The sequence below is a fragment of the Artemia sp. Qi Xiang Cuo genome, chromosome 10 (genome assembly GCF_049724085.1).
Source record: "Artemia sp. Qi Xiang Cuo chromosome 10, ASM4972408v1, whole genome shotgun sequence".
Lineage (NCBI taxonomy): Eukaryota > Metazoa > Arthropoda > Branchiopoda > Anostraca > Artemiidae > Artemia > Artemia sp. Qi Xiang Cuo.
In genome coordinates, this window is record NC_142803.1 from 12,283,105 (window position 1) to 12,309,180 (window position 26,076).

At 36.4% G+C, this 26,076-nt stretch overlaps 1 protein-coding gene across 1 annotated transcript in view; it reads right to left on the reverse strand.

The window, feature by feature from the left end:
• Positions 1 to 9: 9 nt before the first annotated feature.
• LOC148947478 (serine-protein kinase ATM-like) overlaps positions 10 to 26,076 on the reverse strand; it is a 76,570-nt gene continuing 50,503 nt past the window's right edge. The window contains exons 5-8 of the mRNA XM_089095277.1: positions 23,747 to 24,015; positions 15,144 to 15,371; positions 1,928 to 2,617; positions 10 to 277 (exon numbers count right to left, since the gene is read on the reverse strand). Coding sequence (XP_088951403.1) covers positions 10 to 277; positions 1,928 to 2,617; positions 15,144 to 15,371; positions 23,747 to 24,015 — 1,455 coding nt within the window. The remainder of the gene's footprint in view (positions 278 to 1,927; positions 2,618 to 15,143; positions 15,372 to 23,746; positions 24,016 to 26,076) is intronic.

Here is a 26,076-nt window from a genome sequence, read left to right on the forward strand (position 1 = left end):
CAAAATGAATTAAGCCCCATTTCTGAAGGACTGTAGAAAAGTAGCTTCAAGTTGTTGCGTCATAGTTAACGATGATGAGGGGGCTGAGAAGACTGTTGTAACAATTTCATTTGTGAACCTGTCAGATAGCAAAGCACTTAAACTCGATGAAAACCCAAATATTTCCATTAGACTATCCAAGACTAACATTTTCTGCTTAGGTCTTACTTCAACCTTTTTTAAAAGTTTCAAGATACCATCTTCAATACTGCTTGACAGAAGGTCCATTCTTATATTCCTGAAAAAAAAAAAAAACAAGATTATATCTCCAGAGGAATTTATTACATTTTTACTTTTATATAATGAGGACAAAATATAATCGAATATTTATTTTAAAAAAAGAAAGAGAGATTTAAAAAGAAAAAGAGAAACAAAAAGAGAGAGATGGAAAAACGAGAAAGAGAGAGAGAGAAAGATGGAGTGAGGAAGAGCGAGATATGGAGAGAGAAAGACATAGAGATGTAGACAGAGATAAAAAGATGGAGAGATGGAGAGAGAGAGAGGAGAGAGAGAGAGAGAGGAGAGAGAAACAGAGAAGGAGATGGAGAGAGAGGGGGAGGAGACATGCATCTTTAATTTGAACTAGCTCTCTTCTTTTATGAAGCTTCATTAATGTAAACCTTTAAAACGTTGGTCTGCTCTTTACTAGGTATGCAAAGCCGAAGGCTTTTTATTAGCTTTCCTATGATACAAGACTATGGTTGTCTAATTAAACCATTATAAATGAGATTTAATCTTTAATCTCCTTCATCTTTGTTTATTCTAAATAACTTTGAGAAATCTTTGTTGATAATTTTAAGAGGTATTTACAACGAAAGTTGCAAAAACACAGTTTTTATGCCTTTTACATGAAATGGCGAGAAAATCAATGTCCTTTCTTAAAAAGATATATCTAGTATATGGCCTTATTACCCATACAACTGTAGAAGCATGGAGATAGCTAGGGTTTTTTTAGAGGGGGGCACTTACCGTCCTTGGTCAATAACTAGCCTGATCCTGTGGGGTATGAGGCCCACTGCTCCCTCACCCACCCTCTTGCAAAACACGTGTGTGCTACTAAATATAATGATAGTTGGAAAGACTAAGAGCGTTTCATCAAATATCTTAATTTAAAACTAACATATAACTAGTAATAGCAGCAAAGGAAATATGAAATAAAAAGAAAACCAGGTAATTAAAGCTAATACAACATAATTTTTTTTACAAACACTTCTATATTAATAACATGGTTAATTTTATTACAATCTGTATTTTAATTAGAAGTGTGAAAGTAAGAACAAAACAATGGAGAAAAGCGAGAAGAAAATTAAAAAACCTTGAATAAGCCAAAGGGAAAAAGACACTAAAATGCAAATAAAATTATAAGAAAAGAAAACTCAAAATCTTGAATAAGCCAAAGGAAAAAAGAAACAAAAATGCAAATAAAATTGCAAGAAAAAAAATTAAAAACCGTGAACAAGTCAAAGGAAAAACGAAGCAAAATACAACTAAGTCTTGTGTTACCTTTAGGCAAAAATAAGTCTTATATTTTCCTAATGAAAGAGAAACTTACAAATATTACCAAAAACAAAAATTTCATTTAGGTTTCTGTGGTTAGCTTTAGATTTTGCTAGGTGACGTTAGATGACGATGGCTGTTGTTTTTCTCAAAGACAAAGTTGACTTTCCCCTCTTATCTGTTTACTAATAAACACTTCATCAGTTTTGGATAAACCCGAAAAGCTAGAAAAAAAACAGGTCTTGAAATAGTATTTGGGCTTTCACCTTAGAACAAGCATAATTGAGTCTCCACCATAACAATTCAAAATAAACTGTTAGATATCTTCAAAATTATAGGATGGGATAATTTCCAAGTTTTGGAAGCTTGCAAAAACAAGAAAAAAACTTACCCAAGCATATTTTCATCTATTTGTAACCTCTTTCTAGCCTCTACATAGATGGAAGTCAAAGCAGCCAGCATAACAACAGCACTTAGTCTTGATTCAACATTTTCATAACTTGGCAACTTCGCACGTACAGAATGACAGAGACTGATCAATTGCTTTAAGGCGAACTTAGAAATACAAGGAACAGACTTAAAGGTCTTCTTTTCTTGTATATTGTCTTCCCTTTCAAAAAGAGGGCTGATACATTCGAGCAAGGTCACTTGCATATAATATTCTTCAATTTCACTAAAACTTAATTTGTCCCTATCAATGAAACTAGGGGTATAGTTCTTGAGGCACAGTTGTAGCAAAGAGTCTAATAGCATATTTAAGGGGAACTTATACCCAAGGCTAGTATCAGTATCAAGACCAGTAATAATAGCAGCAATGACTGCAACTTTATTTTTGTGAGGTGTTTGTGCAAATAGTTCACAATCATCACTACAGCTGTTCGTGATACTTGTAGTACTGAGGTCAATATTGTAATTAGCTAAGTAGCTGGCAAAACCTAACGGGGCTTTCAATATGTTTAATCGGCCATGAACAACATCGTCTGGAAGCAATCTGGCAGAGGCTTTTGGAAGGATTCGTAAGCGAAGAATTTCGTGGAGAAGCGAGTCTGCTTCTTCTTCACACTGGTTGAGTGAGAGGGCTCTGAAAGGAAGTTCAACATTTTCAACAGGGTTGCAAAAGATAAATAATATAGCTTAAAACTACCATTTGCCCTCATGTCTTAGAAGACGAAAAATACCAACGAAATTAAATTATTAGTAAAAACGCACAAAAATCGCATAAATTTGTAATTATTGGAAAAAGTGACGGTATTCTAGGGAAAAAATGTAATCCAAACCTATTGCTCAACAACTTTTAAGCAAAGCTTTGACATAAGACGACAAACTACATCGCAGGAAAAAAATCAAGCGACGTTGCCAAATGGAATCTGGCTGTATATCTGATTAGAAACGATATTATCTGGTGCTCTGAGAAAAGTTCCTATCCAGAGAATGTAGGCATGCCAATCAGGACATTTTATTCAGCTCCACACTGGTTTCTGAAATAAACAATGGTTTATTTGGTTAATTTCAGAAACCAGTTTTAAAAAATGGTTTCTGATTCACTTGACGAACCAATTGAACTGTTTGATCGCTTATAGTTCTCGCTGCCGCTTATCTTCTAACCGCAAATTTCTTTGTTCTCGCTATGGCATATCCTTTAACCTAACATTTCCTTGTTCTTCACTTTCATTTTTTATTCGTCCTGCTCCTCTTTGTTGCATGTCTTGTAACCGCGTATTTCTTTGTTTTTCAATTTGGTTTTGACTCGTTTAAACCACACTGGTTTCTGAAATTTGACGAAAAAGAATCCCAAAGGATAGTAAGTCAGATTCAATTTAGCAGTGGGTTAATAAGAGGGTTCTACTGCGTTGCAAACAGAGCAAACAAACCTAACACAAGTTAGGACTGGCATTTTTCTCTACCTCCTAACCACCGTACAAGACGAGAAATGCACAAAAATGACATAGGCTATTAAAAATAAAAAATAAAGAAAGAGAAATTATTCTAGCAGAAATACCCCACTCAAACGACCTACTCGATGACGATTACACAAAGCAATAACAGAAAGCAATTTTATCAGAGGCAACGCTGTAGCGTTGCCTATAGTAAGACCATACGACTCCAATGTTTTATCTTTTTTTTTCCCAGAGGCACTTGATACGGAAGGGGTCGTCGTAAAAGCTTCAAAAGGGGCTCATTAGATTGGAAATTGAGAGTTCTAGTGCCCTTTTCAATAGTGGGAAGCTATTGGGGGGCAACTATCCCTCCCACGCCCATCATTCCCCCTAACACCTCGAATCACAATTTTAATATGGCCATGTTGTTCCGCGTAGTTGATTTCCAGATTGAAGATTTATTTTTGAGGAGGACACTCCCCCACAACCCTCAGGGCAAGAGTTTTAAGTTATGCCCTGGGGGCATACAAGTTTTTATAGGAGGCGTTGTCGTAGAAACTTCAAGACAGGCTCATTCGATTGGAATTTCAAAGGGCTAGCGCCCTTTTTAATGGTCGAAAGGGATTGGAGGGCAACTACCCCCCCCCCCCACGCCCATCATTCCCCCAAAGACATCCAATCAAAGTTTTGAGATAGCCATCTTGTTCAGCGTAGATAATTTCCACATAGAAAATATATTTTTCAGGAGGACCCTCCCCCACAACCCTTGGGGCAAGGGTTTTAAGTTATGCCCTGGGGGCATATAAGGTTTTTATATAAGGCGTTATCGTAGAAACTTCAAAAAGGCTCATTCGATTGGAAATTCAAAGGGCTAGTGTTCTTTTTAATAGTCGAAAGTGATTGGAGGGCAACTTGCCCCCCCCCCCACGCCCATCATTCCCCCAAACACATCCAATCAAAATTTTGAGATAGCCATTTTGTTCCGCGTAGATGATTTTAAGTTAGAAAATATGGTTTTGAGGAGGATATACCCCAACAATCCTGAAGGCAAGTGTTTTAAGTCATACCCTGGGGGTATATAAGGTTTTTATAGAAGGTGGTGTCGCAGAAACTTCAAAAAAGGCTCGTTCGATTGTAAATTCAAAGGGTTGGTGCCCTTTTAATAGTCGAAAGTGATGTAATAATAATAAATAAAAAAGCACTAAGTACAAATTGTGATTAAAATTAAGATTAAATAATAATCAAAATTAAAAACGAATGAGCGCATGGCGTCTTTCAGAGGCAACGCTATAGCGTTGCCTATAGTAAAGGCCATACGACTCCAATGTTTTATTATTATTATTTTTTCCCAGAGGCACTTTATATGGAATGGGTCATCACGTAAACTCCAGATAGGGCTCATTTGACTAGAGATCGAGAGTTCTAGTGTCCCTTTTAAGGGTCAAAATTAATTGAAGGGCAACTAGCCCCCCCCCCTACGCCCATCATTCCCCCAAATACATCAAATCAAAATTTTGAGATAGCCATTTTGTTCAGCGTAGTTGATTTCCTGATACAAAATATATTTTTGAGGAGGACACTCCCCCACGACCCTCAGGACTAGGGTTGTAAGTTATGCCCTGAGGGCATATAAGGTTTTTATAGAAGGCATTGTCTTAGAAACTTCAAAACAGGCTCATTCGATTGGAAATTCAAAGGGCTAGTGCCCTTTTTAATAGTCGAAAGTGATTGGAGGGCAACTAGCCCCCCCCCAGCCCATAATTTCCCAAAACACATCCAATCAAAATTTTTAGATAGCCATTTTGTTCCGCGTAGATGATTTTGAGATAGGAAATATGTTTTTGAGGAGGATATTCCCCCGCAATCTTCAAGGCAAGGGTTTTAAGTTATACCCTGGGGGCATATAAGGTTTTTATAGAAGGCGGTGTCGTAGAAACTTCAAAAACGGTTAATTCGATTTTAAATTCAAAGGGCTGGTGCCCTTTTAACAGTCGAAAGTGATGTAATAATAATAAATAAAAAAGCACTAAGTACAAATTGTAATTAAAATTATGATTAAATAATAATCAAAATTAAAAACGAATGAGCGCATTGCGTCTTTCAGAAGCAGTGCTATAGAGGTGCCTATAATAAAGGCCCTTTGACTCCTATCTTTTATTATTATTATTTTTTTTTCCCAGAGGCACTTCATATTGAAGGGGTCGTCTTAGAAATTTCAAAGGGGGCTCATTTGATTGAAAATCGAGTGTTTTAGTTCCCTTTTTAAGAGTCAAAAGTGATTGGAAGGCAACTAGCCCCCCCCTCACACCCATCATTTCCCAAAATACATCAAATCAAAATTTTGAGATAGCCATTTTGTTCAGCGTACTGGATTTCCAGATAGAAAATATATTTTTGAGGAAGACACTCCCCCACAACCATCAGGGCGAGGGTTTTAAGTTATGCCCTGAGGGCTTATAAGGTTTTTATAGAAGGCGTTGTCGTAGAAACTTCAAAACAGGCTCATTCGATTGGAAATTCAAAGGGCTAGTTCCCCTTTTAATAGTCGAAAGTGATTGGAGGGCAACTAGCCCCCCCCCCAGCCCATAATTTCCCAAAACATATCCAATCAAAATTTGAGATAGCCACTTTATTCAGCGTAGTTGATTTCCACATAGATAATATGTTCTTGAGGAGGACACTCCCCCACAACCCTCAGGGCAAGGGTTTTAAGTTATGCCCTGGGGCATATAAGGTTTTTATAGAAGGCGTTGTCGTAAAAACTTCAAAAAAGGCTCATTCGATTGGAAATTCAAAGGGCTAGTGCCTATTTTAATATTCAAAAATGATTGGAGGGCAACTACCCCCCACGCCCATTACTTCCCCAAACACATCCAATCAAAATTTTGTGCCAGCCATTTCGTTTAGCGTAGTTAATATTCAGATAGAAAATATGTTTTTGAGGAGGACACTCCCCCACAACCCTTAGGGGAAGGGTTTTAAGTTATGCCCTGGGGGCATATAAGGTTTTAATGGAAGGCGTTATCGTAGAAACTTCAAAAAAGGCTCATTCGACTGGAAATTCAAAGGACTAGTGTCCTTTTTAATAGTCGAAAGTGATTGGAGGACAACTAGCCCCCCCCACGCCCATCATTCCCCCAAACACATCCAATCAAAATTTGGAGATAGCTATTTTGTTCCGCGTAGACTCAGGGCTAGGGTTTTAAATTATGCCCTGAGGGCATATAAGGTTTTTATAGAAGGCGTTGTCGTAAAAACTTCAAAACAGGCTCATTCGATTGGAAATTCAAAGGGCTAGTGCCCCTTTTAATAGTCAAAAGTGATTGGAGGGCAACTAGCCCCCCCCCACGCCCATAATTTCCCCAAACATATCCAATCAAAATTTGAGATAGCCATTTTGTTCAGCGTAGTTGATTTCCACATAGAAAATATGTTCTTGAGGAGGACACTCCCCCACAACCCTCAGGGCAAGGGTTTTAAGTTATGCCCTGGGGCATATAAGGTTTTTATTGAAGGCGTTGTCGTAGAAACTTCAAAAAAGGCTCATTCGATTGGAAATTCAAAGAGCTAGTGCTCTTTTTAATAGTCAAAAGTGAATGGAGGGCAAATAGCCCCCCCCCCCACGCCCATAAATTGCCCCAACATATCCAATCAAAATTTGAGTTAGCCATTTTGTTCAGCGTAGTTGATTTCCACATAGAAAATATGTCTTGAGAAGGATACTCCCCCACAACCCTCAAGGCAAGGGTTTTAAGTTATACCCTGGGGGCATATTAGGTTTTTATAGAAGGCGTTGTCGTAGAAACTTCAAAAAAGGCTCATTCGATTGGAAATTCAAAGGGCTAGTGCCCTTTTTAATAGTCGAAAGTGATTTGAGGGAAACTAACACCCCCTCTCACGCCAACATTTTCCCCAAACACATCCAATAAAAATTTTGAGACAACCGTTTTAATAAAAGTAGTTTTAAGTTCTGGAAATTAGGTCTTTTAGGATGACAACTCCCCCACAGCCCTATCAAAATTTTGATACAGCCATTTTGTTCAACGTAGTTGAAAGTTCTGGAAATTATGTTTGAGCAGGACACTCCCCCCACAGTCTTCAGGGTTAAGGGTTATAAGTTATGCCCTGGGGCATATATGGTTCTTATGGAAGGAATGCTCGTATAAACTTAAGAGAGAGCTCATTTGATAGGAAATTGGAAGTTGTAGTTCACTTTTTAAGCGTCAAAAGATATTGGAGGGTAACCAGCTCCCCCCCCCAAACCCTTTCTTTCCCAAATGCATCCAATAAAAATTTTAGGATAGCTATTTTGTTAAAAATAATTCAAAGATCAAATAACAAAAATTCCGGTGTCGATATAACCCACCAGGGCCCGGGGAAGGCGTTGTAGGTTATGCCCTGGGGGGACGTATGGGTCTTTTGGAAGGGATGCTCGTATTAACTTTAAAGATGGATCATTTGATTGGAAATTGACAGTTCTTGTTCACTTTTTAAGAGTCAAAAGAGATTGGAGGGCACCTAGCCCCCCCCCCCCCCTCCACGCCCTTTTCTCCTCAAACCCATCCGATAATAATTTTATATAGCTTTTTTTAAATAGTTCTATTACCATATCACACAAAATCAGGGGTCAACACAGCCCCGCAGGGCCCGAGGACAGGCGTTGTAAGTCATGCCCTGTGGGAATATATGGTTCTTATTGAAGGGATGCTCGTAAAAAATTCAAAGATGGCTCATTTGGTTGGAAAAGTGGAAGTTTTGGTTCATTTTTTTAAAGTCAAAAGAGATGGGAGGGAAACTAGGCCCCCCCCCCCGCCCCTTTTTCCCCAAATGCATCCAAAAAAATTTTTGAGATAGCCATTATGTTAAAAATTTCTCAAAAGTCAGATAAGAAAACTCAGGTGTCGTTACAGCCCCCCAAGGTCCGGGGGCAGGCGCTGTAAATTATGGCCTGTGGCATATGTTGTTCGTATGGAAGGAATGCGCTTATAAAATTTAGAGAGGGCACATTTGATTGGTTATTGAAAGTTCGATATCAATTTATATTAATCAAAAGAGATCCGTGGGCACCCCGCTCCCCCCCCCCACGCCTTCGTTTTTAAAACCCATCTGATGAAAAGTTTAAGATGTTATCTTGTTAAAAATAGTTCAAAGGTCGGATAAGAAGAAATCCGGTGTCAATAGAACCCCCCAGGGCACAGGGAAAGGGGTTTTAAGTTATGCCCTATGGGCATGTATGGTTCTTATGAAAGGGATGCTCGTATAAACTTCATAGAGGGATCATTTGATTGGAAATTGAAAGTTCTAGTTCACTTTTTTAGAGTCAAGAGAGTTAAACTAGCCCCCCTCCCCCCATGCTCTCTTTTTCCCCAAGCCCGTCCGATGCAAATTTTGAGATAGCCTGTGTTTTGAATATTGTTCAAAAATTAGATAACAAAAACGCCCCCCAGAGCCCGGGGGATAGGCGTTGTAATTGTTGTCCTGGGAGCGTGTATGGTTCTTATGAAAGGATGCTCGTATAAACTTCAGAAGGGGCTCATTTGATTGGAAATTGAAAGTTCTAGTTCAGTTTTTAAGAGTCAAAAGATATCCGAGGGCAACTAGCCTCCCCCGCCACACCCTTTTTTCCCCAAGCCCATCCGATAAAATTTTTCTAATAGCCATTTCATTAAAAAATAATTCAAAGGTCAGATAAGAAAAATTCCTGTGTCAATGGAAACCGCCAGGGCCCGGAGGCAGGCGTTATGAGTAATGCTCTAGGGGCATATATAGTTAATATGGAAGGGATGCTCGTATAAACTTCGGAGAGGGCTCATTTGATTGGAAATTGAAAGTTATAGTACAATTTTTGAGAGTCAACAGAGATCGGAGGGCAACTAGTCCCTCCCCTCCTCCACGCCCTAAATGCATCAGGTAAAAATTTTGAGATAGACATTTTGTTAAAAATAGTTCAAAGTTCTGATAACAAAAACTCCAGTGTTAACACAGCCCCCCAGGGCCCGGGGGTAGGTGTTGTTAGTTATGCCCTGGGGGTACATATGGTTGTTATGCAAGGGATGTTAGTATAAACTTCCTAGAGGGCTCATTTGATTGGAAATTGAAAGTTATAATTCATTTCTTAAGAGTCAAAAGTGATTGGAGGGCGGCTAGCCTCCCCCACACCCATTTATTTTTTCCCAGAGGCACTTCATATAGAGGGGGTCGTCGTAAAAACTTCAAGGGGGGGGCTCATTCGATTGGAAATCGAGAGTTCTAGTGCCCTTTTTAAGAGTCAAAAGTGATCAGAGGGCAACTGCCCCCAAGCCCTTTTTCCAAAAATACATCTAATGAAAAATTTGAGGTAGCCATTTTGTTAGAAATAGTTAAAAGATCATATAATAAAAACTCCTTTACGTTTGGTCATTTCGTTAAAAATAGTTCAAAGATCATATAAGAAAAATTCCCGTGTCGACACCCCCCCCCCAGGGCGGGAGCAGCCGCTTTAAGTTTTGCTCTGGGGGCTTATATGGGTCTTATAGAAGGTATACTCGTAGAAACTTCAGAGAGGGTTTATTTGAAGGGAAACAAAAAGCCGTATTCCATTTTCTTAGAGTAAAAAAAGATCGGTGAGCAACTACCCCCTCCCGCCCTTCACGTCTATCGATGTATCAGATGGATAAACCCATCCGATAAAAATTTCAGGGGACCATTTTGTTAAAAATAGTTCAACCATCAGATATTAAAACTCCAGGGTCGACACAACCCCCCAAGGCCCATGGAGAGGCGTTGCAAGTTATACTCTTGGGATATATATGGTTCTTATAGAAGGGATACTCGTATAAACTTCAGAGAGAGCTCATTTGATTGAAAATAAAAAGTTCTAGTTCACTTTTAAAGAGTCAAAAGAGACCGAAGCTTAATCTAGTTCCCCCACGCCCTTTTCCCCCAAAACCATCCGATAAAAATTTTGAGATAGCAATTTTGTTAAAAATAGTTCAAACATCAAATAATAAAAACTCCGAGGTTGACACAACCGATTTTTTCACTTTGATATTGTTACTTTGATATCAGTTTTGATACTTTGATGAATATTTGACTTTTTTTTAAAGTTTGATTTTGAAATAAGGAATTTTTAAAAACTTGAATTTTTTTGCAATAAAAAATGAACAAAAATTAATTAAAAAAAAACCTTTCCGAAAAATAAGTTTTTCAAGGAAAATAAAAGGCCATTTTAAACATAAGCTCAGCAGATACAAATATCTTTTAAAATTCAAACTCAAAACGACCAGAAATTACTACTAAAGAATGAATGAAACCCAAAACGAACAGAAATTAAATAAACAATCATAGCAAAAACATACAACAAGTAATAATATAAATGAATAAATAGATCTTAAAGCGAGTAATGCTTAGATTGAATATGAATATCAAGCTTATAACAAAAAAAAAATATTTTCCTACTGAAATATAAATGAAACTTAAAACGAACAGAAATTAAATAAACAACCAGTTCAAAACAAACATGCAATAGATATTAATGTAAATTAATAAATAAGTCTTATAACGAGTGAAACTTAAATTAAGTGTATAAATCAACATTGAAACGAACAAAAATCACTACAAACAAGTGCTTGGGTATCACCTCCGTCTCTCATTGGAAGAATCTAAAACCTACCGTGTCGTTGGTACTCTTCTAAAAACTACATTGGTCTTTAAAAGTCTTTGAAAATATAACCAACATCAAACTGAATATTTTATGCATAATGATACTAATAGTTGGAAGATCCATCAATTGAAGAATGTTTATTTTCAATATTAAGTACAAAAGAAAATATTTGTCATAAAATTGGTTTTCAGTAAAGCGTCAATGACGCAGTAGGTTTTAGACTCTTACAGTGAGAGAAGGAGGTCATACCCAAACAGTGATGCTGACGGAGTTTGGGGGGGGGGGAAATTGACTCCCGTCTCATGGTTCTAAAAAATGTATTTTTTTTGTATCGTCAATAAAAAAATAATAATAAAATCCTACATCCCTCCAACCACTGCATTAACGTACATTGGTAGCACTATCTATCAGAACTTACCTTTTGTCCTACACACCCGGTGAAAAAAAAAACACTTCTACCAGCAAAATTTCCCAAGCATAAGTTTGAACACGGTTTTTAAATCCATAAATTTACTAATTAATATATTAATAAAAAGAACAAGTTAAGGTTAGTATAAAAACATGATGATATGACAAACAAGTGCTAGTTATTATAACGTACAATTTACAAAACTACAGCTTCGTTTTCTGTAAATTTTCCGTTTTCAGGAAAATTTCTCGCAAAGAGAAAGGAGTCATGGCTTAATCATAAAATCTCACGTTCTCACAAAATCTCAAATCATGAAAACTCACGTGATCTGACCTTTCTTTGTGTTAAAATATCTACATTTAAGAAAAAAATACGTTTAAATACACTTGATCAGATTAATTTCTGAAAGCCCAAATAACAATTTTACAATTTATTATATAGTTCTAATGTAACAAATAATATAATCTATATGTATAATATAATTTTATACAACTTTAATCTAATTATGATTATACTTCATATAATACGATTTCTAAAAAACAAAGAGAGACCCATAGATAAAGATACAAAAAATAATAAGAAACTGCCCCGTCGCGAGTTTGAATAACCAAAACCAATAATACCCTTTGCCAATTTCTACTCGGGTTTTATTTACTGAGTTAATTAATCTAGCGAGTCACCATGTTGAAATTTTCAAAAAACTACCACCTGTCTACTCTTATTTCAAATCTAATTTTGGCCCGGCATTTCCTCGTTTTGAACCGACCTGACAATAGCAATATAAGAACAGAAGAAACACAAGCCCCCAAAAAGGCATAACTCAGTGCTCACAAAAAAAAAAACTAACAATAATAGTATAAAAATAAAACGAGACACGGATAAAAAGTTAGTCCAAAAACAATCTAAGTACACACTGGCTATATATGACGTAACAAACCAAGAGAGGAAAGGACATAATAAATGAAAAATTTAAATCAAATATATGAGAAAACGTGGAATTTTATCAGCCAGTGGTAAAATATGAAGACAAAAACAAGCAAATGTTTCGACAAGGACCTCCGCCAAGTCGTCCTCAGTGCTCAAAAAAAAAAAAAAAAAAAAAAAAAAAAAAAAAAAAAAAAAAATCTCTTTAAGTGTACTTAATGAGAGGAGAACAGACACTGAATAATAATACTAATTAAAAAAAACAGGAATCAATGAAAGACAATTCACCAAAATGATTGAGCAAGGATTCTCTGCCTTGCAATTGTTTTAGACTGTCTGCAATTTTGGTTTTCATCAGAAATGGCCACAGGATCTCTTAAACTAGACTGGGCCAAAATATCGATTAAGTCTTTTAATATTAAATTGTTATATATTGGGTTTAAGGAAATATCTCCTGTGTCTCTATTTATAGCCAAATTTCTGTTTATATGTATAGAAAATTCATAGTCGGCTTTCTATATATAGAAAATTCAAGGCTGGGAGCTTTTCTTATAATTAAAACATCCAAGAAAGGAAGCTTTCCTGAATCTTCCAGTTCTATTGTGAATTGACTCTCTAACAGATTTTTTTGGCACATTTCAACTCTTTTGATTCGAACCCCTCTTTTCACAGAAGGAGGATGATTTGACGAGAAATGTAGATACCGATCATGAATTTACCGATCAGAAAGCCAACTATGAATTGTCTATACATATAAACAGAAATTTGGCTATAAAAAGACACAGGAGATATTTCCTTAAACCCAATATATAACAATTTAATATTAAAAGACTCAATCGATATTTTCGCCCAGTCTAATTTAAGAGAACCTCTATGGATATCTAATGAAAGCCAAAATTGCAGACAGTCTAAAACAATTGCAAGGCAGAGAATCCTTGCTCAATCATTTTGGTGAATTGTCTTTCATTGATTCCTGGCTTTTTTTTTCTTCTTTTTTTTTATTCAGTGTCTGTTCTCCTCTTGTTAGGTACACTTCGAAAGGTTAGATTTTTGTGTGTGTGTTTTTAGCTCTAAGGATGACTTGGATGGTCCCTGTCCTAAGGATGGTCTCTGTCAAAATATTTGCTTGTTTTTGTCTTCATATTTTACCACTAAGTGATAAAATTCCTCGTTTTCTGACCTATTTGATTTTATTTTACATTTATTATATCCTTTACTCTCTTGGTTTCTTGCGTTAAAATTAGTCCAAAATTAATAAATAATGAAACAAAAGGAAAAAACGATCTACAACAACAAATAACAACAGAACCAATAACAACATTATTGTACTTATAAAAAATAATTCATTAAATAATGTGCTTATATAAAATAATTGTACTTATAAAAAATAAATGTACTTATAAAATAAATGTACTTATAAAAAATAATTCTAATAAATAAAAAATGAGATGAACTTTGCAAATTAGATTTCAATTGTAGCCTCCTCAATCATGATTTTTCAAAAGGGCCTCTTCATCCGGTAAAGGAAAGTCTTACGATAAATATTAGAAACGTTCTGCAATTTAAGTCAATTATATTTAGGAGGGGGAGGATCTGTGAACAGTTCAAAAAGGAATATTTCTCTTTTTTCCTCCTTCTCACATGGATGTAATTTCTTAAAGCTGAAATCAAAGAAGCTTATATATCTGTTCTTTATGAACTAGGTACATAATAGAGAGCCTACACTCAAGTAAAATAGAGTGTAGAGAGGATCTAGAATGACTTGGTGTGTCAAATTCGGGGCGAAGGAGAGGAAGTTTTCCAGGATCATAATAGCTAGTTCACGTTTTTTTTCTAATTTTGTATGATTAAAACTACGTGGAAAGTGACTTAAAAGTAAATAAATAAAGAATTGAAATTTTTCACTGAGAGAGAAATCAGTCTAAAATTTGTTTGGCTTTAATCAATCAATTCAAACTTCGATATTTGAGTCAATTAAAAGAGAGAAAAGATATTACTTTCCCACAATTCCATGTTAAAAAGTGTGCTTTACTTACATTGGTTTATATTTGTGACGTATTTTCGTAAGCCAATGGCATCATTCCTAGTAAGAAAGGCGAGCCAAATAAACCCACCTACTTTGGCCGTTGTTGCTATGTCAAATTTTTAGCAAAGCCAAACCTGATTGGTTTTGTGACGTATTTTCGTAAGCCAATCACATTACTCCTTAAGCGTATGTCAGAAAGATAAGCCAAATAATCGCGCCTATTTTACCTGTTGGTGCAACGGGCAAAACCACAGTATTCCTTAAGCGTATATCAGAAAGGCAAGCCAAATAATGCCACCTATTTTATCCGTGGTTACAGTGTCAAATTCTTGGCAACTAAACAGAAAGCCAAACCTGATTATTTTTTAACGTATGTTCATAAGCCAATCACATTATTGCTTAAGCGTATGCCAGAAAGGACAGCCAAATAACTCCATCAATTTTATCCGAGGTTGGTATGTCCAATTTTTGCCAATAAAAAGAACACTAAACCTTTATTCTTTTTTATGATATTTTAATCCAGTTAAAAATGACAAAAAAATTTTAATCACAAAATTTTCTACCAGTAGGCCTAAACTTTTGTTTCCATGACATCTAAATTGACAAATAAAGCTTAAAAATAACAAAAACAATAAAAAAAAAACTAATAGAATAAATAGTAAATAAACAAAAATTACATATAATTTAAAAAATAAAATAAAGTCAAAAAACAAAGTTCTGTGAACCTACTTCATACATAGCTCCCACACCTTTTTGACTTCGTCCTTGGGTATTTGAAAATTTGACACTTTAGCTGAAGCCTTTAGTAAAGATCTGAAAGTTCTTAAGAGATACCTCAACACCGGTGTTTGGCGACAAGAAGTAATATTGGTTGCAAGGATAGAATACACTTCTCCAAGCTCAGTTGAAGGGCAAGTGTGCCCAAAGTCTTCCAAAAATTTATTGAATATTTCAAGCCTGAAAAAAATGGCAAATATTGAATGGAAAAGCATAGCTTTTTCGAACTCATTAGAATAGAAAGCCTTATTCAGAGAAGTAAATGATAGTATAAATAGGAAAGCAATAGTATCAATAAAATACTATTTCTAGCTACTAACAACTCACCGCAGTACCAAGCCGGCTGGGGCGAACACAGCTACGCTCACTCCTCGATCCCAATCTGTTCAAAGCCTCTCTTTTTACACCCCTCCAGGAAGTTCTGATTTCCCTTAAATCTTTCTTTACGACATCCTCCCACCCCAGCCACGGACGACCTCCTTTCCGATTAGCCCTATACGGTTGACGAACAGGAAAATCTTCAGCAATCAGTCATACTTCCTTCGAAGAACATACCCTATCCATCTCAATATTTCTCTCGTTGTAGCCCTAGCAAGCGGGATTTAGCCAAACTGTTCATACAGCCAACTGTTTTAAGTATAGTCAGTTAGTTGGATATTAAGTACGACCCCTAGGCATTTTTTTTTGAAAACATCTAGCAAATCTTCCTCCGTTTTTCAGAGTGCCGATGCTTCAGAACTATATTTGACCACTACAGCTTCCAATATTCTAATCTTGGTTCTCAGATTTATCTTCTCGTTCCTCCAAACTTTTTTCAACTGTTAAAAAAAGCCCGGGCCTTGGCTATGCTACTTTTCAATTGCAGACAGAAGTAGCTGTTGCAGTAATATGCAGGAGCAATCGCAGCTCCAGGTAGTCACTGTCAAGAGAAGTTGGATTCGTAGGTAGTCAGAGTCGCAATTAGTCGTGGTTGCACTTATTCGCAGTCGCAAGTAGGGCCAGACACGAGCAGTAACAAATAATCACATTCACAGTCGTAAATAGTCACAGTTGCGGTCATAAAAAGTCAAAATAGCAGTAATAGTAGTAGCAGTAGCATAGGTAACAGTTATAGTATCTCTTAAAGTTTCAGGTTAATAACCTCAGCTGCTCCTGAGATATTGCTGATAAGCTATTTTTAACAACCTGTATGCATATAGTGAGTTTTAATTTAGTTCAAAATCAGCGCAACACCCCCTGAAAGTTTCACCTTAATGCCCTTATCTATTCCAGAGATATTGCAGACATGCCTTTTAACAACCTATCTTAGGCAGAGCAATAGCGCTGCCTAAGTAATGAACGATGTAGGCACATTGTATTATTTATTTGTTCAGACAGGCACTTCGTATTGAAGCAATTGTCGTAAAACTTCAAAAGGGGCTCATTCTATTAGAAATTGAAAGGGCTAGTGCCCTTTTTAATAGTCGAAAGTCACTGGAGGGCGACTAACGCTCCTCCCACAGCCACCATTTCCCAAAACACATCCAATCAAAATTTTGAGACAGCCATTTTGTTCAACGTAGTTGAAAGAACCGGAAATTATATCTTTGAGGATGACAACCCCCCTAGAGCTCTTAGGGCAAGGGCTGTAAGTTATAGCCTGGGGGCATATAAGGTTTTCATAGAAGGTGTTTTCGTAGAAACTTCAAAAACGGCTTATTCGATCGGAAATTAAGAGGGCTAGTGCCCTCTTTAATAGTCGAAAGTGATTGGAGGGCGACTAACCCCCTCCCAGGCTCAATATGTCCCCAAACACATCCAATCAAAATTTTGAGATAGCAATTTTGTTACGCGTAGTTGAAAGGTTTGGAAATTATGTCTTTGAGGATTGCAACCCCCTCCCACTGTCCTCAAGGACAAAGGTTGTAATTTATGCCCTGGGAGCACATAAGGCTTTTATAGAAAGTGTTGTAGTAGAAACTTCAAAAAGGCTCATTTGATTGGAAAGTCAGAGTGCTAGTGCCCTTAATAATAGTCGATGATGATTGGAGGGTGAATGCCCCCCCCTCTCCGCACGCCCATCCTTTCCCCAAAGACTTTCGATCAACATTTTGATAGAGCCATTTTGTTCAACGTAGTTGAAAGGTTTGGAAATTATGTCTTTGAGGATGACATCCTCCCCCCAGCCCTCAGGACAAGGGTTGTAAGTTATGCCCTTGAGGCATATAAGGTTTTTATTGAAAGAGTTGTCGTAGAAACTTTAAAAAGGGCTCATTCGATTGGAAGTTGAAAGGGCTAGTGCCCTTTTCGATAGTTAAAAGTGATTGGAGAGTAACTAACCCCTTTCCCACGCACACCATTTACCCAAACACATTCAATACAAATTTTGAGATAGCCATTTTATTGAACGTAGTTGAAACGTCCGGAAATTATGTCTTTGAGGATGACACCCCCCCCCACAGTCGTCAAGGACAAAGATTGTAATTTATGCCCCGGGGGCATACAAGGTTCTTATAGAAAGTGTTGTCGTAGAAACTTCGAAAAGGGCTCATTTGATAGGAAACTGAGAGTGCTAGTGACTAGAGGACTAGTCAACTAACCCCCCTCCCACGTCCACCATTTCCCCAAACACTTCCAATCAAAATGTTGAAATAGCCATTTCATTCAACATATTTGAAAGACCCGGAAATTATGCCTTTGAGGATAACAAATCCCCCCAGCCCTCAGTGCAGGGGTTGTAAGTTATACCCTGGCGGTGATCCGGGGCATATAAGGCTTTTATAGAAAGGATATACTTCGAAGGGGACTCATTAGATTGGTAATCTGAATTTCTAGTACCCTTTTTAGAGTAAAAGTGATGAGAAGGCAGTTACCCCACCCCCATCCCCCCACCCCAAAAAAAACGTTGTGTTTTCCCGAAATACATCGAAAAAAAATTTTTAGACACCCATTTTATTCAAAATAGCCAAAAGATCATATAACAAGGCGTTTGGGGCTGATACACACCAACAGAGGCCAGGGGCGATGGTTGTACGTTATGCCGCGCGGCATTTAAGGTTTTTATGGAAGGGATGGTATTTTCACTTTAGTAGAGGCTCATTTGGTTGGAAATTGGAAGTTCTAGTTTCTTTTTAAATGTCAAAAGTGATGGAGGGCATTTATCCCCACCAGCCTCTCACCCCCCCCCCCTCCCGAAAAACCCCTCTTTTCACCAAACACATCTGATTGAAAATATGAGATAGGCTAGCGACTTTGTTAAAAATAGTTCAAAGAACATACAATAATGTCTCTAGGGGTGAAACAACCCTCCAAAGCCCTGGGTATAGGGTTGTCAAGTTATGTCATGTGGGCATATAAGGTTTTTATGGTAAGGCGGTCGTATAAATTTCAGATGGGCCTTATTTGATTTGAAATTGGAAGTTATAGTGCCCTTTTTAAGAGTCAAACTGATTTGAGACCAACCAGCCCACCACCCCCTCCATGCTCATCATTTCCCTCAACACCTCCAATGAAAATTTGGAGATAAAAATTTTGTTCATCGTAGTTGAATGTTTCAGAAATTATGTCTGTGAGAAGGACCCCCCCTACATCTCTCAGGGAAAGGGTTGTAAGTTATGCCCTGGAGGCATATAAGATTTTTATAGAAAGGGTGGTCGTATATGCATGCATTAGACGGGACTCATTGGATTGGTAAACAGTTCTTCTAGGGCCCTTTTTAAGAGTCAAAGTGATCAGAGTGCAGCTACCCCCCCCCCCCCCACACACACACACCCACACTAAGTCGTTGTTTTTTTCCCGAGATGTTTTTAATAGATATTTTGAGACAATCATTTTATTCACAATAGTCCAAATACCATATAACAATGCTTTTGAGGTTGATACAAACCACCAGAGCCTGAGGGCAAGGGTTGAAGGTTATGCACCAGGGGTATTTAAGGTTCTTATCGAAGGGATTGTTGCATAAACTTTAGAGGTGGCTCAATTTGTCGAAATTGGAAGTTCCAGTTCTCTTTTGAGAGCAAACAGTGATAGAGGTCAAGTGGCCCCTCCCCCACCCAACTACCCTTCTTTTCACCAAATGTATCTTATTGAAATTGTGCGATGGCAATTTTGTTTAAAATAGCCCAAAGAACATATAACAATGCCTCCTGGGTTGGCACTACCAACCCAGGCCATCATTTCCCATAACAAACGTCCAAACAAAGTTTTGAGACATCAATTATTTTCAGCATTGTTGAAAGGTTCGATAATTATGCGTAGCAATAGCTGGAGTGGCAGTATGCAAAAATCCCCTTTTTTCAACATCCCCTTCAACACACGATGAAATTTTTCACTTAATACCATCAACCGGTCATGAAGCATTACTGAGACGGCCTCTTGACAACCTATATGGGCATAGTGTGTTTCGAATTATTTCAATACAGTTAAAATATTGTTCAAAATTTTCACCTTAATACCCTTAGGTTTATTAATAGTAAACCTCCTCTTTAGCTCATACTTTTCCCAGACACTTCCAATCAAAATATTGAGACAGCTATTTTGTTCAGCATAGCTGAACGGTCTTGTAACTGTATCTCTAGGGATATTGCGTAGGCCAGCCGCCAACAGTTATGCAATTTGTCCATTATGTTCAAAAACTATATGTAGCTTTAAAATTCAATCAAAACGCATTGTTTGCGTGCTTGTTGTCAATAAGACATCTCAGCAATATCCCAAGAACAACTGAGAGTATTAAGCTCAAACTTTCGGGGCTACTTCTATTACTACTTCCACTCTTAATATTTTACTAAATCAAAAGAGTGTAAGTGTCTCCAGGCTATGAAAGAGCATAGAAATAATTTTTTGGGAATAATATTAAGTTTTATTTATTAGGTCAACTAGAGGATGTATGTGAATAAATTAAACACTACTATTTGTGTCATGATTTTCAAAAGGGTTTATGTTGTTAAAAATTGATGAAAAAGATTCTCCAGCATGCAAATAGCATGCCAAGCTATTCTCTGATTGGCTACAAATTTTTATTAGACAATCTGATTGGCTCAAATTAACACTTGCTAAATCTCGGTATTAGTAAGATTTCACTGTTAATGGTTATTTTGGTTAACAAAGCATCTTAGATATAAAAGTAATTTATTTATGCAATATGGTTCTTTTGAAAGGAAATGACGTTTCCTGAATTTAATTTAACGTTAGTTGAATTTAAATTTTCAGTACTTTGGTTTAATATTTTTAAAGTATCAGGAAAAGTCCCTGCGATAACTAAAAAGAACTCTCAAACAACAACTTTCAAAAGTAATTTGCCGCCTTCCAAAAAGAAACAGAAATTATTAGAAGGAGCTTTTGAACATATTGAATCCGATGCAAGTAATGAAGTAAAGGATCTGCAACTGGAAACCACAGTAGACAGAATATAGCAGTATGATCATTCTCTATCCCTCCCATTATAAAAACCCGGACAGGGGTGCGAGTGGAAAGAAACAGGCTAAACAAGCTAAGGCAGAAAGAAGTGGGAGGAGCTTTTTGTTCACGATGACCAGAAATGATCTGCGATAAGCTTACTGGTATATTCATAAACAGGCTAAACAAGCTAAGGCAGAAAGAAGTGGGAGGAGCTTTTTGTTCACGATGACCAGAAATGATCTGCGATAAGCTTACTGTCTATAAACTGTGCTGGAAACTATCGGTTTCAGTTCAATCAGTTTCAGTTCAAGAACACCTTTCCGGATGTTCCTTCAAATAATATGCACATTAAAGATTCTTCTGTTAAAACAGGAAAGGAAGAAATAATTAGTCTTATATCCACCTACCCAATTAAATTTTTAAGATTTGGCGTAGAGGGTCTTTTAAATTAAAATACAAGGAAAACTGGCTAAAAATCGTTGAAAAAAGCCGATTCTTCCACTCTTTAAGCAATTCCTTCAAATCATATATGGATTAAAGATTCTTCTGTCAGAATCGGAAGGAAGAAATGTATAATCTTACTGAAGAAGAAGAAGTAGGTAATTTAAGATTTATGTTCCCTATGCAAATTTTGGTATGTTATTTTTCTACTATCTTACGGTTTTAATGTATCAACAAAAGACCAAAATTTTGCATTTATTCAACAGCTGAGATTTAATCATATGCACCTGCCCAATTAAATTTTTTAAATTTGGAGTAACGGATTTTTAAATTAAAAATACGTGGAAAGTTGATTGAAATTCCTTTAAAAAAGGAAAATTTTCCCATTTTTTAAAAGCAAGTTTAGATCCTTCTCTAAGAAAAAGTCTAAATAATATCACAATTCATGTTCGGTGAATGGATATATCTTACTCATTCCTACTGAATTTGAACAATAATAAAAAAGAAATTGACCCCCCCCCCCCACCCAAAAAAATACTAGGATTAGAATTATTAGATTGTTTAAATCTATCTCTCTTATAATTTTCTAACAAATTAATTTAAAAAAATCCTTGAAGAAAAGTAAAAATTGTCAAATTTCTCAAATTTGGTGTAGACTAGAGGATTTTTAGATTAAAAATACATGAAAAATCGGTCGAAAATCGTTGAAAAAAGGACAATTCTTCCTTCTTTTAACTCATTCCTTCAAATGCTGTGTAAAATAAACATTCCTTTTCTTGTCAAAATTGGAAAGGAAGAAATGTATAATCTTACTGAAGAAGAAGAAGAAGTAGGTAATTTAAGATTTATGTTCCTTATTCAATTCCTGGTGTGTTATTTTTCCTATCTCTTACGATTTAATGTATTAACATAAGGCGGAATTCCATAGCTTATTTTCAGTTCTATCCATCTGCCGTTAAATTTTTCAAATTTGGAGTAAAGGGTTTTAAGGATAAAAAAAAAATAGAAAATTGGATGAAAATCGTCGAAAAAATGAAATTCTCCCATTCACCAAGCAAGTTTAGATCATTCTTTAAGAAACGGTCTAAGTAATATCACACTTCTGGTTCAGTGAATGGATACATCTGAGACTAACGAAATCAATAATATTGATTTCGTGTTCAATATCTTGAACTTGTCCTTTCGGTACAAGACGTGCCCGCTTGCTCGTCGCTGACCGTGTTGAGCCACTGGTCTTGGAATAACAGAAGAGGGCTATTTAAAAAAGAGAGACAATACTAGTGCCCTTTCAAGTAACAAAAGAGATCGCGTTACAGCAAAGCAACGACTTCTTCCATATTGTGGTACAGAATAAAATACTTCTTGGGGAGTATTTTTGGGAAGTCACTTTTTTGGGAAGTCACATTTTTGGGAAGTCACTTTTTGGGAAGGATGAACCTAATATCTTCTCAATTAAGGGCTAATAATACCTTAACCTTTTCAAGATTGAATGATAATTTGCAGCAATTTATTTGCAATTCAAGTTTGGCTTCTTTGTTCATTTTAATGTCACTGCGTTTAAAGTTTCACTTCCTAGCCAGTCTTGACAACAATTTCGGCTCCCTCGCATCCTATATGTTACACCTTTCTGGGTGATTTTTACTAAAAATTAAAAGCAGGAACCCATTCCACCTTCGTCCGTAACGCCAAATACTTGCTCCACATACTACTAAGGATAAGCGATTCAGAGTGGGTAAGGTTTATGTTCCCCGTACTAATTTCTATTCCTTTGAAGCTAAATTTTGTGCCTGTCTTTAAAACACCGTTGTGCTGCCCCACGTACTGTGCATTATATCTTTCCAAGAGAATCTCATTAAAAATAATGAAGCAAAACCCGTTTCACCTTCGTCCGTAACGTAAAACATTTGCTCCACATACTACTACCATCAGACGGACAACCAATTCAGACTGGATAAGGTTTATGTTTCCTGTGCTAGTTTTGGTATGTTATTTTCGGATTATGATATGCCTTTCTGGGAGATTTACGTTAAAACAAATAAAACGAGAACCTGTTCCACGTTCGTTCCTTACGCCCAGTATTTGCTCCGTATACTACAATGGATCTACATTTTCAAGACTGAATAAGGCTTGTGTTCCCTGTACTAGTTTCTGCATGTTATTTTACTGCTCTCCTATAATTTTAATACATCAACGGAAGACGAAAATTTTACTATTGCTCCATAGCTGAGAGTCATATATATCCATCTACTCATTCAAAGTTTTGAAATTTTGCGTAGATGGTTTATTAGATTATAAATACTTTGAAAATTGGTTAAAAATAGTTGAAAAAGAATAATTTTCATATTACAACTATTTTGCTAGTGTAAATGGTTTATTTTTTCTTCTTTTTTCATTTATATTTCTTCCTTTTTATAGCCGCGTCCACAGGTCCCCTGATTTTAATTTCGTCCAATAGATATGTACTAAATTGTAAACAAAACAGACTGCAAACCATGGAACAGCTGCATCCAAAGGTCCTACAATTTTAATTTCCTCCAATAGATATGTACTAAATGAATGTACACAGACATGCGGTAAGTTATAAACACAACAGACTGCATATCAAGAAACAGCTGCATCCACAGGTCCACCCATTTTAATTTCCTCCAACAGATATGCACTAAATGTATATACTAAATATGTACATAGATATGTACTAAACATGCACTAAATTGTAAATAAAACAGACTGCATACCAAGGAACAGCTGCATCCACAGGTCCCATAATTTTAATTTCCTCCAATAGATCCTGAAAACTTGATGCCAGCTTTCTCTTTTTTCTGACTGAAGACATTTGGGTTCCAATGTCTGTTATTTCAATATCAGTTACATGAAGCTTCATCATTAGATATAACAGCTTGGAAGCTATACCTATCAGTCTTGGGTGGAGGCAATAGCATCGCTTACTTTTAGTAAGACTTGTCACTATGCTGTCAATAAATTTGTAAAGTTTCTTCAGTTGTTCCTGAAAAAAAAAAAAAAAAAAACAACATTCACTGAAAATTTTACTAAAATTAACCGAAATATAATATTACCGATTTTTTTTTTTTTGGGGGGGGGGGGGTAGCTTCAAAGCAACTGATTGATTTTACGTCTGTAAAGTCACAAGGTTCTCCTTAAGGACAAGGATTAACGCAAAAAGAAAAAAGACTAGCCATCGAATAATAGATAATTTTTTAGAGGCCAATATGGTCAAGTCCATTCTAAAATGCATTCAAAAATATTATCAAAACTCAAGTATCTAGAAAAATGATAAACGACTTGTCACTATGCTATCAATGAATGTGCAAAGCTTATTCAGCTGCTACTAACATAAGAAACAATAATTTATCTAATTCTAATGAAATTAAAACACTCAAAAAGGGCTCATTCGATTGAAAATTGTAAGGGCTATTGCCCTTTCTAATAGTCGAAAGAGATTGGAGGGTAACTAACCCCCTCCCATGCCCATCATTTCCCCACACACTTCCGGTCAAAAATTTGATATAGCCATTTTGTTTAACGTAGTTGAAAGGTCCGGAAATTATGTCTTTGAGGATGACAACCCTCACATAACACTCAGAGAAACGGTTCTAAGTTATGCTCTAGGGGCATATAAGGCTTTTACAGAAAGCGTTGTCATAGAAACTTCAAAAATAGTTCATTCGATTGCAGACTGAGAGGACTAGAGCCCTTTTTAATAGGGTAAAGGTACCGATGATTCGACAGTTTTTGTAAAAAACCAGTTTTTCTACTCTAGAAGTCTTAATTTAAAGACTTTCGGTTTGAAAAGGGTGTCAGTATGTAGGAAAAACATCTAGGAATCTAACTGTTAGATGAGTAGTTTGAAGTTTTGTCTGGAAAGGGTACAAAACTCCAATTTTCCGAAATTAGAGCATTTTCACCTACAAATTCGACACAACAATAAAGTTAACTGTTTTTGACGCAAGTCAGAACCCAATTCAACACGCGTCTAAATACTTGGGGAATACTTGTGGGCGGAACCTGGTGTATTTGACACGTATATTCTTGTTTCTTTGTTTTTCTTCAACTTCATTTGATGTATAAAAGTGTAAAAGACTATGCAAAAAGTACAAGTAACAAAACTAACAAAATTGTTTCGAGTATGTAGTATTTGGTATAACAAAGTCGGTACAACAAATTTTAATACACATTATTAAATACAAATAGTATTTAGTATAACAAATTTAGTATAACAAAATTGTTTCACTAGCATTTCGGAAGGGATAGGCTCTAGGAAAACAGGAGTTGATTTCAAGAAATTTAAGAAGTATATTTGTTTTAGTGGATTTTATTTTCATATGCAGATTCTTAGTTTCGTCCAAAACATAGGCCTACGCTTCATTTCGTATTAGATTTTGTATTCGATCTAATTTGTATTTTTTATTCGGATGAAGGATAAATAAGGGTATAATCTAAAGAAATCTGGGGGGGGCAAAATCAGGTCGGGGGGGGGGGGCAAAACGAGGTCTGGGTGGGCAACTGCCCCCCCTGCCCCATAGCAATTTACGCCCCTGCATGGTATGAGGCCAAGCGGCAGTTCCTCAGATGATGGAAAAAATCCAGTGTCTGTAAGTAAAACTTCAAAGTTAAAAAAAAAAACCTTTTGTTTAAATGTTCTTTCATCTGAAATATAATTAGAAATAATAATCATCAAAATCTCTCGTTGCACAGAAAGCACCCGTAAATTCGACAGCTATGGTGCCTATGGTTTCACCAGTGGATCCTGGAATTTCGACACCTATTATTTTTCATCTGTTTTAAATGTTTAGTGAAGTCTCGACAAAGTCACTTATATTTCGACAGGGCCTGTTGCTGTCTGTCCAAAATTTCGACAAGGTTACTACGAGATATTCGCCAAAGAAATAAATCCCTTGATAGAAGCCGATATTTACGCTTGAATGTGGCTGAGGGAACATTTTTAGTCCAACTGGTATTCCACTACATCGAACAAGAATTTTCGACACTTGGAACCTAGTTTCGACAATGCAATTTCCGTCGCCATTTTCATTTAATTTTATCAAGA